Genomic DNA, 18,615 nt, shown 5'->3' with positions numbered 1-18,615 from the left:
TAAGTTTTTCAATGTAACCACATCAGCATGCAAAAATGTGTCGGTAACTGACATTACGCAAAAAGGACATGCAATATCAGGGTATTCAGTAAAATTAAAATATCTCATGTCCCTGAGTAGATAGAATAATAATTTGAATATGTAAATATCCCTTCATTACTAGGTTAAGATGTGTCAAAATATTAAATAATTTGTTTTTGTCTATTGGGGGCTATGATAATTTTTCCACAACCATGCTGGTAACTGACATTACACTTCATTTGCCATAGAGATAACACATGGAAGTCAAATGTGTGGAATCATTGCATTTTATCTTCTGTGCAGGGCTTCACATGAAAGTGAGCTTGATGTAGAAGTATACCTGAGTTTCTGGAAACATTTGAATGAAAAAAAAAAATCTTTTTTTAATTCCTTTTCTTTGATTTGAACATTTTATTATTACTTGTCAGTAACTGACATCGCACATTAACATTTACCAGTGCCATATGATTTCCAAAGGCATAATTTTCTTTGTTCTGATATGTAAGGCTTTTTAAAATCATAAAGGTTTCATAATATTTCACATTTTAAATCATAAAAAGATAAGAAATGTATGTTTACTTACTCGGGGGGGGGGGGGGTCATAGTAGTTACATGTATTCCTAAATAGTAATAGTAATTTAATATCGCATTGACTGTACACATGGATTTTTCTGACTATTCACCCATATACTTTACTTTTATATTGACTCTTTAAAACTGTTCCTTCTCCAACCTCCCCTCAAAAAAAGGCAAAATTAATAAGGGTCTCCTCCCCTAGGCACCCCTCCCCAGAATCTCATGTAGCCATGTAGTTTAATGGATTTATATTCTGGTCAGTGCAAGCAATGCTTGTTCACATCTGTTGGATTTCAATTTTCTTCATAATTTGTTTCATCATTCTCTTTGCTAATTTCTTTTTTAAGCTGTTAACAAAAAATAAACTCCAGAACTTCTAAACTGAAACTGAACTATTTGTAAATTAGAAAAAAAGACAGTTTTAGTAGATCCATGCAACATTGATCAGAACTGTCAAATTTCACTTTTCATCGATACTTGTAAACAGTCGGCAGGTCCCAAGAAAGTGGCTTCTTTCATCCAAGTGATATTCATGACTTGAGATGTTTTGCATATTTAATGAGCTTGATGCGGAACAAAACACCTCTTTTCATTCGGTCATTACTGCTCTAATTGTGCATCGAATTTCATGATTTTGGTATCATTGTAAAGAAGAATCATTCTTTCAGGTCATGTGTTTGAATTTATTCAAAGATTTTATAATATAGGTTAAAATTTTGATCTGCTACAAAATAATTATTTTAACCTGACAAAAGCTGATATTTTCACACTTTATTTTTTTTTTGAGCCCAAATGATTTTTAGATCATGATAAAGCTGAATATGTATGCTTTAAAATAGTATAGGTTTCAAAATGAGAATTGGTTTAATCGGGTCAAGATCACACTTTTCATTGGCCAAGCACATAAAGAAGCTTGAAAACAAGAATACTGCACTCTGATTGGTCAGAGAGACCACACACTGGCAAATTCCAACAGTTCCAGTGCCTGGGTTCATGGGAAGGTCACACTTCCCATGTGGTAATCTCCTCAAATTACCCGTGCCTGTTGTTCTGTGAACCTTATCCAGCCAATCAGAACTCTGGATTTCATGCAAGTACAAAATTTCAGAAATCTTGTCTTGTACCTTGGTGGGAAAAGTGTGATCTTGACCCGATTAAAAGGTGCCGCATATCAAGAGTGGCATTGTGAGAAAGTACAGAAGTTCAGCTTTATGGTGATATATATATCTTTGAGGCTCAAAATAAAAAAATTTGCAGTTTGCAAAAGAAAATTCAGTTTTGAGGCACATTTTCAGGCCAGAAATTTACTTATTTATCAAAATATTGTATACAAATAAATGACCAATATGAATGAATAACATTTTCTCTATCTGATGGTGCAATAATATTTCATTTAACAGGTAAATTCTTAGATAAAGAAAATCTCACGAATCACAAGATTTTGCTAGGAGGAGGAATCAGCCACGAGATGATTTGGATGAATCTGGCCTTTTTGCTCATTAGCATAGGGACCTGCCGTCTGACTGTAAACCAAAAACAAAAATTGTATCACACATCTACGCTGCTAACAGGTATAAAAACCAGGAATTTACTTTTAGCCCGGCAATGCTCAAAAGAATCCTAGAAAACTAAAAAAGTGGCCCTGGAAACCCCCTTTCATCACAATGTTAAGCTTACCAAATCTTGCAGATTTAGGCAATAGTTGGAAAAAGTACCCCCTCCCCCCGAAAAAAAAAAAATATATTTGTCTGATACAAACAATTAGGTACTTGGTAAGTACATGTACATATATGCAATTTCACAGTAATTTTTTTGCACGACGAGAATGCAACTTCCTTCATAATTTGTTATATAGTATTCTTTGTGAACTATACCTTTTAACAAGGCAAAAGCGATTTTGTGTCTTGCCCACTTACATGTATCAAAATAACCAGAAATATTGTGATTTGCGAGGGCACGCAACAGAATTATATCAAAACTTCATTGCGAAATGACTGGGATGATAACACTTGTCATAAGAGCCTTGCACATGTGACCTCCGACTGCAGCATAACATGCAGGTCCCCCAAGTCCATCTACAATCCAAGTTTGGTTGAAATGCGACTTACGGCTGTGGAGTTATGTGTCATTAGATTTGTGATGGACGGACGAACGACATTTGGATCCCTAAGTCTCGCCTTCACCTCTGGTGGGCGAGACAAATATCAACAGCAAGCTCCTTGTGTGATTTAACTAGAAAGACTTAAATAACAAGTATACAACATTTCTTCACCATAAAATTGACCACATTTGCATTTCACTACTGGTAACCAACGTTTTATCATGGTAACTGACATTACATTTTCCACTTGGTAACTGACGTTACACATATTCAATGGTTCCCTATGGCTTGATTGTTTATTGATTATTTTTAATTTTGGTGTAGAAGGGAGGGGTGTTACCTAAGGAGGAAATCTACCAAGTTTCATATAATATATCCTCTTTTCTGGGAAATAAAAAAAGTTAATGTTTTTGGTAACGGACGTTACATACCATATTACATACTTCATCAATATTTTTTTTATCAGATAAATGAATTAATAGCATTTCTTTCTATGGGATTTTATGAAGTGTTATTGTAGCAAGTTAAATCACAAGGGAAAGCAACATGATCAAACCTGTTCTTTAAAAATCTGTCAAAATAAAATATGTATCAATATACAATTTTCGACACTAATTTGTATCCATACTTTGGCGGCTATTTTGAAATAGAAAATGGCTGCCAGAGTCAGACAAAAAATTGTCCCAGAAACTTCAGGTCTTGTATTATTAAAAAAATAAAGCATTTGACATGAGTATCAATTTGATTTTGTTTTGCCTCTGTGTCCATCTGTGGTGAAAATGCCCATATGATATCTACATGTCAGAATGTGATTAAAGAGTATAGTATGCCTGATATGTTGTACCACCATTTAATACAGAGATTGCAATGTGAACAAAATTACATGAGTGTTGAGAATTGAGTATGTAAGTTTAAATGACCAAGTTACTTGTAATACATTTGAAACATGATTCTCATCTTAACCAGATTGAACATTTAGGAGGAGGCAAAAGACACAGAAGGAAAAGTACATGCAAGATATATTGGGATAGAAGGTAACAGTGAATACTATTGCATCAGAGGGACAAATCATCACCTAGCATCATCATCAGACGAACAACAATCATCTTGTCTTTGGACCTCCTATGAATAATGAAAAAGAAAAAAAGGACATTTATTCTTTTAAACCACCATGAAGATGATCATGAAACATATTCTATAAAACTTCTTGCAATGTAATGATATTTGGATGAACAGATAGTGAAAATGAAATGATCAAAAGAATTTGCCTAATACCTCAAGGATTAAATCCTAGGTGTGTGCTTCTCTAAAGAATAAAGTATTTTCAAACGTTTATAAGACAGATACAAGCAAACAAAAAGGTAATAAATTTGAAAATGTCTCATGTTTCTGTGTAAAAGTATGAAAGCAATTTGATACTCCAGCTCAAAGTCCTACAAAATGTTATTACTACTACCAGCTGCAAAATGACTGCCATTATAAGGTCATTTTGAGAGTTCAAAGGACTTTGGAATATCACATTTCATTATTAACCCTTCACATGGTAATGAAATTTACATATTGTTGCTGGGGCTTACACCTTATATCTCAGACATTCTTGGCATGGCTGATAACTATTTTTGCTTTATTCACGGATGAGCTGTGATCTCTTATCAAATTTCTAAGTTTTTACCATCTGAACGCAAAGCCTTTTCACCATGTGAGATCGAAGCTTATTCAAAAGAGTGAATTCATTTCACTCTGTTCAATGTTAATTTTTTATGATACAAGTTTTTGTCTCCTCAATGGCAATATTTGTTCAATTAAATTCCTATGATCTTATGATACTGGCAATTAAACTTCTCATACTCTTCTGTTTATATAATTGATTGTTTTCACATTTTAATTTTTTTTTTGCAATTTTGTGATACATACTGTACATCGCAAATATTGTTTCAACAGAAAATCAAGGATGGTATAAAACTTCTCGTAAAAACAAAGAGTACAATCTTGACTGCTCAGAAATGTTATTCCTTAAATTCTTACCATTTTCAAGAAGTCGACCAGCTTGTTGGCATCTGCCCCAGTGGAAAGATCTAAGAAGTCTGAAGGCATAGAATAAGCTAGATATGGACTGGGTTGTACACCAGCCTCTTCTCTGATACATCTAAACTGACATTCTTCATCGTTGTCTCTCATTCTATAGAGCTCATTCCATGTAAAAAGTAAGGAATCAGTCACTTCGTTGAAAGGGTTGAAATCTAATATCAAAAATTCAGCCTGCAACAAATAATTGAAAATCAATGTATTACATAAAAAATATGACCAAAAAAAAAAAAAAAACATCATGGCAGCTATTAAACTGTATCAAAACTTAATAAATTTTGTTTAAGAAAACCCTATAACACATCTACGAGCGTTTATTTTTTATGTTTCTCCAAGAAACCATACAAACTTTTAATTATATATATTTTTTATTAACGCAAATTATTAGCCTGCTCTTACAAAAAAAAAATTCTGGTCCTAGATGTTATGAGAACAAGGAGTGCAACGTTGCGTAACATATACTCACCTTGTCTTTGCGGAATACATCTACAGCATCTGAATGCATAACATAAAAAAAAATGGAAACATGAATATAACAATGGAATATTTCATTTCATTTTCTGTAGGAAATAAAAATCATATTCAAGATAAGAATCAGTTGAACAGGTAGGAGTCAAAGTGGTACTGATTTACAAATAACTATACTTTTTAAGTTTTGAGGAAAAAAAATCCTGTATTTCAACTTAAATGATGTTGGATTAGCATATAAAAATGTGAAAATTAGATACTGTTATTGCTGTTACAGAGATACAAAAAGTCTTCCAACAAATGTATGCATGTCATACCACTTAATACATTCAATATATAACCATAAAATGCAAAGTATAATAGACTGACTGGATAACAGCCACTCTTTCTAAAAATATATAATTTATTGCTGAATGTAACGCTGATGTATAATATCATATCTCAGTTTCAAAAAGGCATCATTTAGCTACCCTGTACAATAAAACTTACAATGTCGTTCTTTGAATGTGCCAGCTATGTATCTGTCATGAAAGTTGATTATCTCAAATGTGATGTCATCTTCCAGCGGAGGTACACATGGAAAGAAACTTTGACAGTCACGTTGTGAGATTGCTAGTCCAAGAAAAATAAAAACAATATCTACTGTAATATTCAAAATATTGCAGCCTTATATATAGGGATGCCAGTTGGAATTGATCAGAGGGCCTGAAAATCACCTAGAATACAATATTTTGTACACAAAAATGCTAAAACTATGGCCTGAAAATAAATTGCCAGATCCTGAATTCGGGCTTTTGCCTGAAAACTGGCATCAGAGATGCCAAGTTCAAAAACCAGCTATGCTTGAGATTTTCTGTGAATCTGAGTGAGATCACAGACATTGTGTACAATATATATGGGAATAGGCTGTGATAGTTGCGTGAGACAGAGATTTGAGGGGATGAACAAGAGTAAAAAATGCTTGAGTCTCACACATAATGCGTGAGACTTGGTAGCTCTGTGGCATCCCTGTATACAGATTAAATTCAAATGATTGAAATGCAAAGTAATGAAATATTTAAAAACTACATCTTTAAATCTATGTGATACAGCCTAAATATAAGAAAATAGTATTGTTGTCAATGGTTGTCATACAGAGGGTCAGTGAAAATTACAATAGTAAACACTGGTACCATTGAAAAATTGAATAAAAATTAATTAAATTGATATTGATTCATCAGGACTATACACAGTAGCCATCTGGACAGGTTCAGGAGAGCATCTGTCAATAAAGAACTTTGATTCTCTCAAAGCTACTGATAATCACTAACACTAATGTTGCCATCATCAAGGGAAGATATGACATGTAAGTAGATAAAATTGATTCCATGTGCATGCTATGTACTATAGGAGGCAACTGACCCCCCCCCCCCATGTTAACTTTGATTGTAACATGATTGTTAGTTCAAGATCACTTAAGTATCCACAACCAAGAGCCCTAAAAATGTGCACATACCTATGACATCTTGATTTGCAACAAACACACGGAATTCCATTGAAGGAGGTATTTCTATCCATCTTCTTAACACCAACTGAAAGTGAAATATATAGATTGAACTAGAAACTTACCATAGTCTAGTAATAATCCTATTTCTTCAAAGACTCTGACTGAATACATGTAAAACAATTTTGATATAGATACCACTTGAGAGGAAAGATTACCATGAAGAGATCCCAAGGAATGGTATTCTGAAATTCATTTATCTTTGAAAAAAATGTCTTTTTTTTATTTCTGTTAAAATCAATGACATAAAATACCCTTATAATCTCTTTGAATTGGTATTCTGAGAACCATTTTATTGTCAGCCCTGAGTTACCCTTCCTGGTGGAGGACTTCAGGGAATGGAACTACAAGGTACAAGGTATCTTCATTTTGTATCTCTATGTCAGACCCATGATGCAATGTCCAATGAGAAAAGCTGTTTAATGGCACTCTCATCTCATTAATCCAATGAAAATCCTTTCCACTAGGAGGTGGGGCAATGGTGTGAGAGAAATATATACATACAAAGTAAAAGACAAAAAAAAAGGAAAATAAAGACAAGTTGACATGTGACATGTATGCCAGGGTTCACAAAAGGAAATTCATCCTTGTTGCCCGTATGCATGTGAGCCCATCTTTCATTTAAATGCGCTTGCACTGTACACTTATGCATCTTTTGGAACTCTTAATAAAAAATGAAAACTAAGTGTCTTGTCACATAATTAAATGCATCATTTCTAGGACAACTTTGGTCTTTTGAAACATTTCACCATTCTATGGTATTAGTATCAATGACTACATATTTTTCTTCATTTTTATTCAAACACTCATCTAATTTATCTAGACATATTGCTGAAATGGACAATGCAGAGATAAAATATCCCCCATCCAAATCAATTAAATCCTTTATCTTGCTTCAAAGCAACCTGTTATCACATCATCAGCATACATGTAGCTATGTTCCTCACTTTGCCCGACTTTGCTCGACACAAGTGCTGATTGGGTACCCAGTAGGATGTGAAAGTTATTGTATATTTAAACTTGCCAGTGCCATGATGAGGTTGTGATGAATGCAAGGAACACTGTCCAGGGAATTGAATTGTGCACTTTTTGTGTAGGATTTAATACATCGACCTGGGTAATATGCGTTAAAGTGCTTTGAGCCATTATGGGAAAAGTGTTATATAAAAACTAGCTACTATCATCATTATTATCAAATACAAAATTTATAAGCACTTAAAATATTAAATGAAATAAAGAAATTGAAAGTTTAAGATTACCTCGTACTGTACTTGTCCCCCTTGCTCTGCCTCATTGCATAACTCAAACCTATTAAAAAATTATATATTAGATTGTTTCATGCATAGTCTGTCAAATATCAATTATGATAATTTGAAAACCTTAAGACAAACACATACATAAAATACAAGTGATTCAGTTCATGTAAATTAAAAAAACAAGTGGAATTCCTCTGGCAGTCTCGCCTGCATTACGCGATTCAATATAGCAACAGTGCTGACTTTGAAGACAGCTATTGCATAATTATTCACATAATATCATAATAAAATATTATGTCCATTGACCCAACATGACCTTTCACCATAATCATGTGACCTAAGACGTGTGCAAAAATACTTGATAACCCTTATGTCTACGTTTAATGAACTACATACGTGTAGATCCACAAACTTTCTTAGTTATGATGCCAATTCAATAAATACCCCAACACGGCCAAAGTTTATTGACCTTAAATGACCTTTGATCTTGGTCATGTGACCAGAAACACACACAGGATATTCAAGGATACATTGGTACTCTTATGTCCAAGTTTCATGAACTAGATCCATAAACTTTTAAAGTTATAACAATTCCACAAATACCCCTAACATTATCAAAGTTCATTAACCGTAAATGGCCTTTGACCTTGGATATGTGACTTGAAACTCGCACAGGATGTTTAGGGATACTAAATTGTTCTTAAGCCTAAGTTACATGAACTAGTACTACATATGCTTTCTAAGTTATGACATTTCAAAAACCTAAACTTGGTTAAGATTTCGATATTGATTTCCTAAACATGTTCTAAGTTCATTAACCTTAAATGACAATTGACCTTGGTCATGTGACCTGAAACTCAGGCAGGATGTTAAGTAATACCTGATTATTCTATGTCAAAGTTTCAAGAACTAGGTCCATGCACTTTCTGATTTATGATGACATTTCAAAAACTTACATCTACGTACATCTACCATCCCAAGTTTTATTGAATAATGACTTACGGTTGCAGAGTTAGGTGTCATAAGAGTCTTGCATGTAAACTTTAACATTGACCTGAAAATGACCTTTGACTTATCCATGTGACCTCCGACAGCAGCATCACATGCAGGTTCCCCAAGTCCAACTACCATCCAAGTTTGGTTAAAAAGTGACTTATGGTTGCAGAGTTAGGTGTCGTAAGAGTCTTGCATGTAGACTTTAATGTTGACCTAAAAATGACCTTTGACCTTATCATGTGACCTCTGACTGCAGCATAACATGCAAGTCCCCCAAGTCCATCTACCATCCAAGTTTGGTTGAAAAGTTACTTACGGTTGCAGAGTTAGGTGTCATAAGAGTCTTGCATGTAAACTTTAGCGTTGACCTGCATGTAAATTTTAACGCTGACCTGAAAATGACCTTTGACCTTACCATGTGACCTCCGACTGCAGCATAACATGCAGGTCCCCTAAGTCCATCTACCATCCAAGTTTGGTTGAAAATCGACTTACGGTTGTGGAGTTATGAGTCATTAGGTTTGTGACGGACGGACAACATTTGGATCCCTAATACCTTGGTCACATTTGATCTATGGCGGCCATACGGCGAGTCGACAACAGCCGTTTTATTAATTTCAAGTCAAACCACCTATACGTAGTTGGTACAAAAAATGTTGAAACAACTGTTTTTGACTCGCCGTACGGCCACCGCAGAGCAAATGTGACCATGGTATAAGTCTCACATTCACCTCTGGTGGGCGAGACAAAAATGGCGGATGATGATAGCAGCAATAATAATATTCCACTTGTGTGTTCATATAGAGCTCAATACACCGGAACAATGTATCTAAACACTTTTTACAGCTTTATATATTTACAAATGTAAATATAAAACATTATGGTACTATCATTTCATCAAACAATACAAATTCATAAAAATTGTTATCAGAAACAATAAAAAAGATTGAGTATAAAGGTAAAAAAAACAAATGGAACATTAGAGACAGATCTGCACAAAAATATTTGCATTATTCTGGGATATTGAGTATCACCATCCCCCCTACATAGAAAAGAGATAAGGAAATGAAGGTGTTATCAAGGGTTGATAGAAACAATGATATACTTACGGTTTGGTAAGATCATGGGATATAAAGTTGGAGCTTTTGAGGAGCAGGATTATATCATTAAAAGTGTTGCATTTCAAAGAATTGCCACATACAATCCAGGAAGCATCCTATAAATACAAACATCAAGATTAAAAACACAATTTAAATCAAAGTTTATCAATAAATAAAATCATTATAGTATTTAGATGTCCCCTTACATGAGAAGCACTTTATTTTCATTTTTTCATAAAAATAAACAAAATCACATTCAAATCAACTTGAAAGGTATCAAACCAACTGCTTGGCTTTAAATGAAAGAGATGTTGAATTGTGCATGGTCTTTACTAAAAGTTCATTGCAATATGTACTATCTTGGATAAAAGTTTGCATTTTTTTTTATTAAAATGAGGATTGAATTAAGCATGTTTAACTATAAACATGCTGAAATCAAAGATATGCATGCAGCAACCAGCAAGAAGTAATATTCTTTGGTGAATATAACTTAAGCCTGTGTCTTCTTTAGACCATTCACATCCTTTCCTTTCTCTAGTATATTGCTAATATGGACTGCAAAGCAAATAATCACCTCTCAGTTTAAGAGACAAACTATTAATTACTCTGAATGCCACATAGAATATCAATGTTACATGAAATGCAACACTTTCTCCAGGCACACTTGTTCATTTCATTGTGAACAGAATACTCACCCTTGGTGCACTCCAGTTAAGCTTGGGAAAAACTGCACCTCCAAGTTGATTGATTACTTTCTCTACTTTAGCTTGGAGATCAGGAAATGATGGACGCTGTAAAGATGAAATATTAATACTGTAATATTTATGGACTACTAGCAGGCATTGTAGCCTCTGTGATTTTGTTAAGTGTTAAGTTTGGAATGCAAACAATATGACACTATAATACAGTATATATACCCAGGGTAGCCACTTCAGTTCCAAATCTGTTCTCACAACAGGCCCTGCTATTTCAATAAGTTAGTTTATACCATCTCTTTTTCTTTTGCTGTCATTAATGAACCTTCCCTAAATAATAAATCTTTTATTGACTTTTTATTTTCCTCCTTGAAAGGTTCGCTTATTATTGAAATGCATTTAAAATGTTTCATTATTTACCTTGGATGATAGCTCACGATGAATATTCTGCTCCGCTAATTCAGCTTTGCTATAAAAATAGGAAAACAAAATGTTTTACATCAATTAATAAAATATTGTGTACATGTAGGTCTAAATAGTATGAAATGCTAACAAAGGTAATAACACAAATCCATAGAAGTTTACAGCAGCTTTAAATATGAAAACAAAAACTATATTAAATAAATGGATCACAAAACAGTCATTATAATATTTTTTGCACCAGCTACATATAGGTGGTTTGACTGGTTTCATTAAAATGGCCGATAACTTGCCGTACAGCTACCGTAAGGGAAAAATGTCTGCACCATTAGCCAAGCGTGTTGATGGTAGCAGAACTATACATTTTACAAAAAGCATAACCAGGGTATACAGCTGATTAACTTCTGTCTCTAAATGATGCAATTAGGACTGCTTCAGTCAAATTGCCGTTTTCACATACCTAAGAGGAAGATAGATTCCATCTTCTAGTAAATAGTTGACAAAGGACTGTGGCAGCTTTATGACTTCACTGCAAAGAAAAAGAAAAATGTGCTGAAAAAACTGAAATAATACATCAGATACAACAGTAGAAAAATAACACACAAATAAAATTGGCAAGGTCTTTCTTTCACTCACCAATCATGACATTATTAATTACCATTGCAAATATCTAGTCGAGATATAATTATTGAAAACCTATTATTGTATTCATAGATATGAATGAACTGAACTAAATTTTTTCCTAAAAATAAAGAATACTTAAACTGAATCTCAAATAGGCCTACCCTCTTTTAAGATAAGAGGTTATTTCAAATTATTTTCACATATTAATTTCTTTAATTGAGTGGCATTGTCATGAAATAGGCAACCACATGCATTCTTACAAGATTTGGCTCCCTATTCATTGTATGCATATGTATACGAATCAACAAGTGGTTTCCTGAACAATTTCACCAACTGAGTCAACCCATTAAAAGTATTTATTAAGGTCCTACATGACATGATTTGCAGGCATGCCAATTCCACACCATTTCAAGAAAACTTGGACTACACTTCAGACTTGGGGGCAGCCTGGGGTCTGTTTCACGAAGCTGTTCTTAACATGCCATATAAATTTGTATTGAAAAATAGTGGATTTCCTTTTTAATGTTTAGGAAAATATGGAAAAAATACATCATATAACCTTGTTCATTGAATGAGTGGAAAACACTTATTGGTATAAATGACTTGAAATCCATCCACACACACAAAACAAGAAGCAATGTTGCCTTGAAAATCCTCTATTGCCTCCATTAAGGAGAAAATGAATTTATTACAATTGCATGCCAGCCCATACATAATACGTAAAATTTTCTACGATTGCATCTATAGATATCTATCTACGGTGCATCTAAAAAAAACTATACACTTCTGAAAAGGCTGACAAACAAAAAATATGTCACTTTGGGGGAATATACCTAAATATGTGGAAAGCCAATGAAGTCAACTTTCAGATACCATCAAAAAGTTGGTAAACTATTCATGCTTGAGTGAGCAATACCCACTCAAACAAAGGGTTTGAAAATTAGGGTGGGCAGGAATTATCCTTCCAATATCTTTCAGTTTTTGAGAGGTGAGTGCTTTGGAACTTGCAAAGTTGAGGGTGTTGTGATAAATTAATGATCAATCATGATCAATTTAAATTGCTGGAGCAAATTTCATGAATAATTAAAGTGAAATGTCATGCATGAGTGAACGTGTGTTGCAATTCTTAGTGCAGCATTTGAACTTCAACATGTGGTTCTCAGCAGTGTGTTCATTGAAGTACGGAGAATAAGGGTGAGATAGGACTTAAGTAGGTGAAGTAAGTTGATGGGAAAAGGTCAACAGAATGTTTAGCCTCCCTTAGATAGAGACTGAATGCTTTTACATGTATGCATAAAGTCCAGAGCGGATTGTCAATTTGATGATAAATTCTGATAATTTGGTCATCAACTTTTACCATTCAATCAACAATTTATTAGTAAATCAACTCAATCAATGTGATCAAACATTCAGCTTTTTCAATGAATTATTTCATAAATCATCATAATTAGTCAATTTCCCCAGGTCAATTTCTTAGTAATCATTCAACAGAAAAAAGACCCATCAACCATCAGTCACTTGGCAGTTAAGTTTTGAATAACATCCAGGAGGAAGAGAGAAAGAGGGGTTGGAGGGGGAGGGTACATGATTTGTAATTTGTAAGAGAACACAAAGAAGGATGCCCTTTTAACCCAGTCTTACCTATCTGACCCCCTTATATGCATCAGGTACCATCATATTACTCTGACTCTAACAAGAACATTAATTGCAAGATCCACATAATAAACTTAAAATGCTATACACTAAAATTACAATTCCTGTTTACTCATGTACTGCATTTCAATTTAGTACCTCATGAAATTATCTTAAGAAACCAAAACTGATTCATCAGTAATTTAGCATATATACTACACCCTTAACTTTGCAAGTTCCAAAGGACTCACCTCCAAACAAAACTGGAAGGCTAATTCCTGCTCATCCTAGCAAATGCTAGTCTCTCAGGAGAGGAAGGGATGAGAGGAATAGTTTTCGAATTTTTTGGTGTCATCTGAAAGTCGACTTTATTATTTTCCAATATAGGTATTTTTCCCCTAAAGTGACATATCTTTTGTTTGGTAGCTACTTCAAAAGTGTATAGTTTTTTTTTAGATGCACTGTATAGATCGAGTTCGTTTCACATTTGCATCAGATCACGATCTACAGTGCGTCCCCCAAAAAACTATACACTTTTGAAATGGCTGCCAAATTAAAAGTATATCACTTTGTGGGGAAATACTTACATATATGAAAAGCCAATAAAGTCATCTTTCAAATGACACCAAAATTTTGGAAAACTATTCATGCTTGAGCGAGCACTGCCCACTTAAACAAAGGGTATGAAAATTAGGGTGGGCAGGAATTAGACTGCTAGTTTCTTTCAGTTTTTGAGAGGCGGGTCCCTTGGAACTTGCAAAGTTGAGGGTGTTTTGATAAATCAATGATCGTCATCATCAATTTAGGTTTTTTATAGCAAATTTTAAGAATAAATTGAAATTTAATGCATGAGTGAACATGAAATACAATTTTTCACTTTTTCAAATGGATCTCAGCAATGTGTTCATGGAAGTCAGAATAGGGATAGGACTTAGGTGGGGGAAGTACGTTGATGGGTAATGGGTCAACAGAACACTTAACCCCCCCTCTCTCTACCCCCTTCACCCCTCCTGTGAAACTAGCCTTTGCTGGGGTGAGAAGGAATTAGCCTTCCAGCTTTTTTTTTTTGAGGTGAGTCCTTTGGAACTTGCAAAGTTAAGGGTGTTATGCTAAATTACTGATGAATTGAGATCAGTTTTGGTTTCTTAAGCAAATTTCATGAGGTACTAAATTGAAATGTATTGCATGAGTAAACAGGAATTGTAATTTCAGTGTAGCATTATTAGTTTATTATGTGGATCTTAGCAAGTGTGCTTGTAAGAGTCAGAGTAATGTGATGGTACCTGTTACATGCAAGGGGTGAGATAGGGTAAGACTTTTCTTTTACAAATTACATGTCATGTACTCACCTCAGCCCTCCACCCCTTTCTTTCTCATGGATTTAATACTGAAATGCCAAGTGACTTATGGTTGATGGATCTTTCTTTTCCATTGAATGATTATTAAAAACTTGAATAATTATAATGATTTATGAAATGATTTATTGAAAAAGCTGAATGTTTTATTGATAATTTATTGAAAAGGTGAATATTTGATTGATCACATTGATTGAGTTGAGTTACTATCAGATTGTTGATTGAATGATCGATAGGTACATTTTCAGAATTTATTATCAAATTGACAGTCTGCTTTGCACTTAATTCGTACATGTAATAGCAATCAGTCTCAATCTCAACAGGAGGGGGAGGGACGGACCTGTAGGAGGGAGGCTAAACGTTCTGTTGACCCTTTTACCATAAGCTTACTTCACCCACTGAAGTACAATATTACCCCTATTCTCCTGACTCCAATGAACACACTGCTAAGACTCACATTGTAAAGTTAAAATGCTGCACTAAAGATTTCAATTGATGCTCACTCATGCATGGAATTTCAGTTTGATAATTCATGAAATTTGCTCTTACAATTTAAATTGATAATGAATGACCATTAATTCATCACAACACCCTCAAGTTTGCAAGTTCCAAGGGACTCGCCTCTCAAAAACTGAAAGAATCCGAAAGGCTAATTCCTGCCCACCCTAATTTTCATACCCTTTGTTTAAGTGGGTAGTGCTCACTCAAGCATGAATAGTTTTCCAACATTTTGGTGTCATTTGAAAGATGACTTTATTGGCTTTCCATATATATAAGTCTTTTCCCCCCAAAGTGATATACTTTTTATTTGGCAGCCATTTCAAAAGTGTATAGTTCTTTTTGGGACGCACTGTATAGTCCATCTCGTGAATATTCATGAATTGAGCTGTGATTGCCGCACATTGGGAATTTGCGATGTCTTGGATTCGGCAGTGAATGAATATGTGTGAGAAACCTGATACTGGCTCTAAATCACAAATTTTGAGACAAACCGGAGGATGGATATGGAGTTAAATGAAAATGTAAAGAAGATGTTTTTATTCTTTTAATGACTGTTTTAGTGCATGATTTTTATATTTTCCCCCCATAGAATCCCACCTTTGACACTCGGAGTATCAGACTCAGAGCGAATTTTGTACCTTGATGTTTGGGTAGGTGTAGCAGTAGTGAAATGGAAGGTTTATTTCCAATTCGTCCAATTGCCAACTCGTCACCTACCATTTGGTCTATCATAATTTTGTCTACTTTCCACATCGTCTACTTTCATTAAGTCTAATGCCATTTTCATCTAATAACCAGTTGGTCCAATAGCCATTTAGTCATACCATTTGGTCCAATTAAATTAAAGCGTTAACTGTGCAAAATGAATGAAAAGAAAAGGGGTATTACTATTAGACCAACTGGTTATCAGACCTGGATCTGGATGTATACGATGCAGGGCCCTCCTGGGCATAAACTGATTGCGTGAGAGAGGGCGGAGTGAGAATTAGAAGGTCCTGTCAACATTGTCAATGGCCTTCTTGAATGAGCTTGTTGATGTTGAGTTGATGACAGCGTCACTCAATAGGTGATTCGACTCAATAATAGTGGATGGGAAGAACGAGTTCCTGTATTGTCCAATTCGTGCTCTAATTGGATTGTAGCACTTATTATTTGTCGAAATGGTGATTAGATCTAGACAATGTAATGATTGGACCAAATATTGGTTATTGGACCAAATGGTTGTTAGATGACATGTTGATGGATGGAATGGCATTAGACTAAAAGTAAATGAAGGTAGACCATGTGGCAAGTGAACGAGTTGGCAGTGGACAAATTGGCAATTCTCCAAATGGGGAAAGACTTCCTTATGTCCCCTCCACTAATTTTAAAAAGTACTTCTCCAAAACCCCCTTCTTTCATTCCTATTTTCTTCTTACTTCTGGTTGGAACTTGATTCGAACCTCTCGCTGCAGAACGAAGCATCTCCAATCTGACGCCTTACTCATTGAGCTCGCAGGAATCGTTGAAAGCCATGGCCCATGGATGTCAAAACGGTTATCAACCGATATTACGACTAGTCTACTCTCCAAGCTTATTGGGAATTTATTTTTCTGACTAAATAAACTGATGGAATTGGAGATTTACACACACTCAAAGTTTTGATGGAATAAAGCCATATTTTGGTATGTATCCAACTTTTCCTTCTTAAATTGTCTTAGATATTTCTTGATTAACCTTCTCCATATTTTTTTTCTCAACTTTAGTGGAGGGGACATATGGAAGTCTTACTCTTGCCCCAAAAGGAGTGGCACTCACACATATTGCGAGGTTAGGATTACATGTAGTATACTAACCTTGCACTAGAAACCACATTTGGCAGTCGATTTATAACTAGTGGGTCGCGCGTGCTGCGATCTCACTTCTGGTGTCCACAACGCATGACTTCTATGGATTGATTTTTCTGTCCGCGATGGCATGTAATGAACCCTTGAGTGATGGAGTGGAGCCCACACACGCAAACTTCAGTATCACTTGATTGAGGTACCCTCAGGCCGATTGCTCGAAAGGGTCTTTTGCAAGGACCGTCTTTCATGTAGACCATTTTATGATGCGCCATGTGAAACGCATTTCAATATCTGCAAACACATTTTATTCGCCCGTTAAAATAAATTTTATAAAAATGATGCAATATCTCATGAAATTGTATAAAATTTGATTTAAAGCAAGCTTACAAATTTCGGCCAAATCGTGGTTTCGGGAACCACTCGTCGATTTGCATACGCGCACAAGTTGTGTACAAAGTGAATGGAGATGGAAATAGAGAACCGTGGTGTGACTGAATAAAACGCTGCTGTATGAATTATGAAGTGAACGGCGGTTCCCAATATCACGATACGCGATAATGCCCAAATTTCATTTGTTTATCATAAATTTAAAAAATACCCTGCTTAATAATCCCGCTTATATTAGCGCATCATAAAAGATGGGCGACACAAAAGACGGGCTGATCCTTGCCCTTGCCCACTCATTCAATGAACAAGGTTATGATGCCCTTGGAAAGACCCTTTCGTTCAATCGGCCCCTGTTGACAACGTGCGATCTCAAACCGATTCGCATTTGTATTCACATTACGTACATACGTACCTCTCGATCGTACGCTCTACGAAGTTAGAGTACCAAGACGAAAAACTACAGTTCAAAACATGCTGTCGATTCATTGTTGATAAAAGTTATTCTCAGAAAAGTCGATGAAAAATTTACATCATCATTCATATATTTAAGAGCTCCTAGGTTATCGTTATACGGTTGAATATCAACTAACTTTCGTCAAGATGCCATTGAGTGTGCGAACTGCAATGCATTTGCAGTCGTCTGCTGCATGTACAGCGCGCGATATCGATATGCAGAAATCATAATCGGGAATTGAATTGCGCAATCACCGGAGTCAAAGAGGTGAAAGAAGGGAAAGAGAGGAAAGGCTAGCTAGGAAGGGAAGGGGAGAGGAAGGGGGGGGGGGGGGGAGGGGTAAAGGGAGAGGTAAAGGGAGAGAGGGGGAAAGGAATATAGGGAAGGTGAAAGAGAGAACCGGAAACACATTAGGAAAAGTATAGGGGGAGGAAGACAGGCAAGAAATGAAGGAGAACTAAGAGAGAGAGAGAGGAAAGAAAAAAAAAAGGCGAAATAGAATGAAAAAGAGAATGGAAGGAAATGAGAAATGGAGAAAGAAAGAAGAGTTAAACAAAAGGAGATATTGGAAAGGG

The 18,615-nt window shown here is 35.1% G+C and overlaps 1 protein-coding gene across 1 annotated transcript; it reads right to left on the bottom strand.

Moving 5' to 3' along the window:
- Positions 1–3,448: 3,448 nt before the first annotated feature.
- On the bottom strand, positions 3,449–18,270 carry LOC121410197 (cell division cycle protein 123 homolog). Its single transcript, XM_041602124.1, has 11 exons — positions 17,999–18,270; positions 11,722–11,790; positions 11,262–11,310; positions 10,842–10,937; positions 10,156–10,262; positions 8,054–8,102; positions 6,747–6,822; positions 5,741–5,863; positions 5,250–5,278; positions 4,724–4,957; positions 3,449–3,820 (listed from the first exon to the last, which is right to left on the bottom strand). Exons 1-11 carry the CDS (start codon positions 18,070–18,072, stop codon positions 3,770–3,772), a joined length of 957 nt encoding a protein of 318 aa, XP_041458058.1. The 5' UTR covers positions 18,073–18,270; the 3' UTR covers positions 3,449–3,769.
- Positions 18,271–18,615: the final 345 nt, after the last annotated feature.

The sequence above is a fragment of the Lytechinus variegatus genome, chromosome 3 (assembly GCF_018143015.1).
Source record: "Lytechinus variegatus isolate NC3 chromosome 3, Lvar_3.0, whole genome shotgun sequence".
NCBI classification, from domain to species: domain Eukaryota; kingdom Metazoa; phylum Echinodermata; class Echinoidea; order Temnopleuroida; family Toxopneustidae; genus Lytechinus; species Lytechinus variegatus.
The sequence above is the reverse complement of the archived record's forward strand: the minus strand, read 5'-3'. Positions and strand labels throughout refer to the sequence as shown.

Bases quoted from the DNA above. Each gene is read 5' to 3' on its own strand.
- LOC121410197 (XM_041602124.1), bottom strand. From the start codon at position 18,072: ATGAATCGACAGCATGTTTTGAACTGTAGTTTTTCGTCTTGGTACTCT. The intron at 10,263-10,841 runs GTGAGTATTCTG...TTGTATTTATAG, and splicing joins TTAACTGGAGTGCACCAAGG to GATGCTTCCTGGATTGTATG. The intron at 5,864-6,746 runs GTATGTGCACAT...TTCTTGGACTAG, and splicing joins TGCAAATCAAGATGTCATAG to CAATCTCACAACGTGACTGT.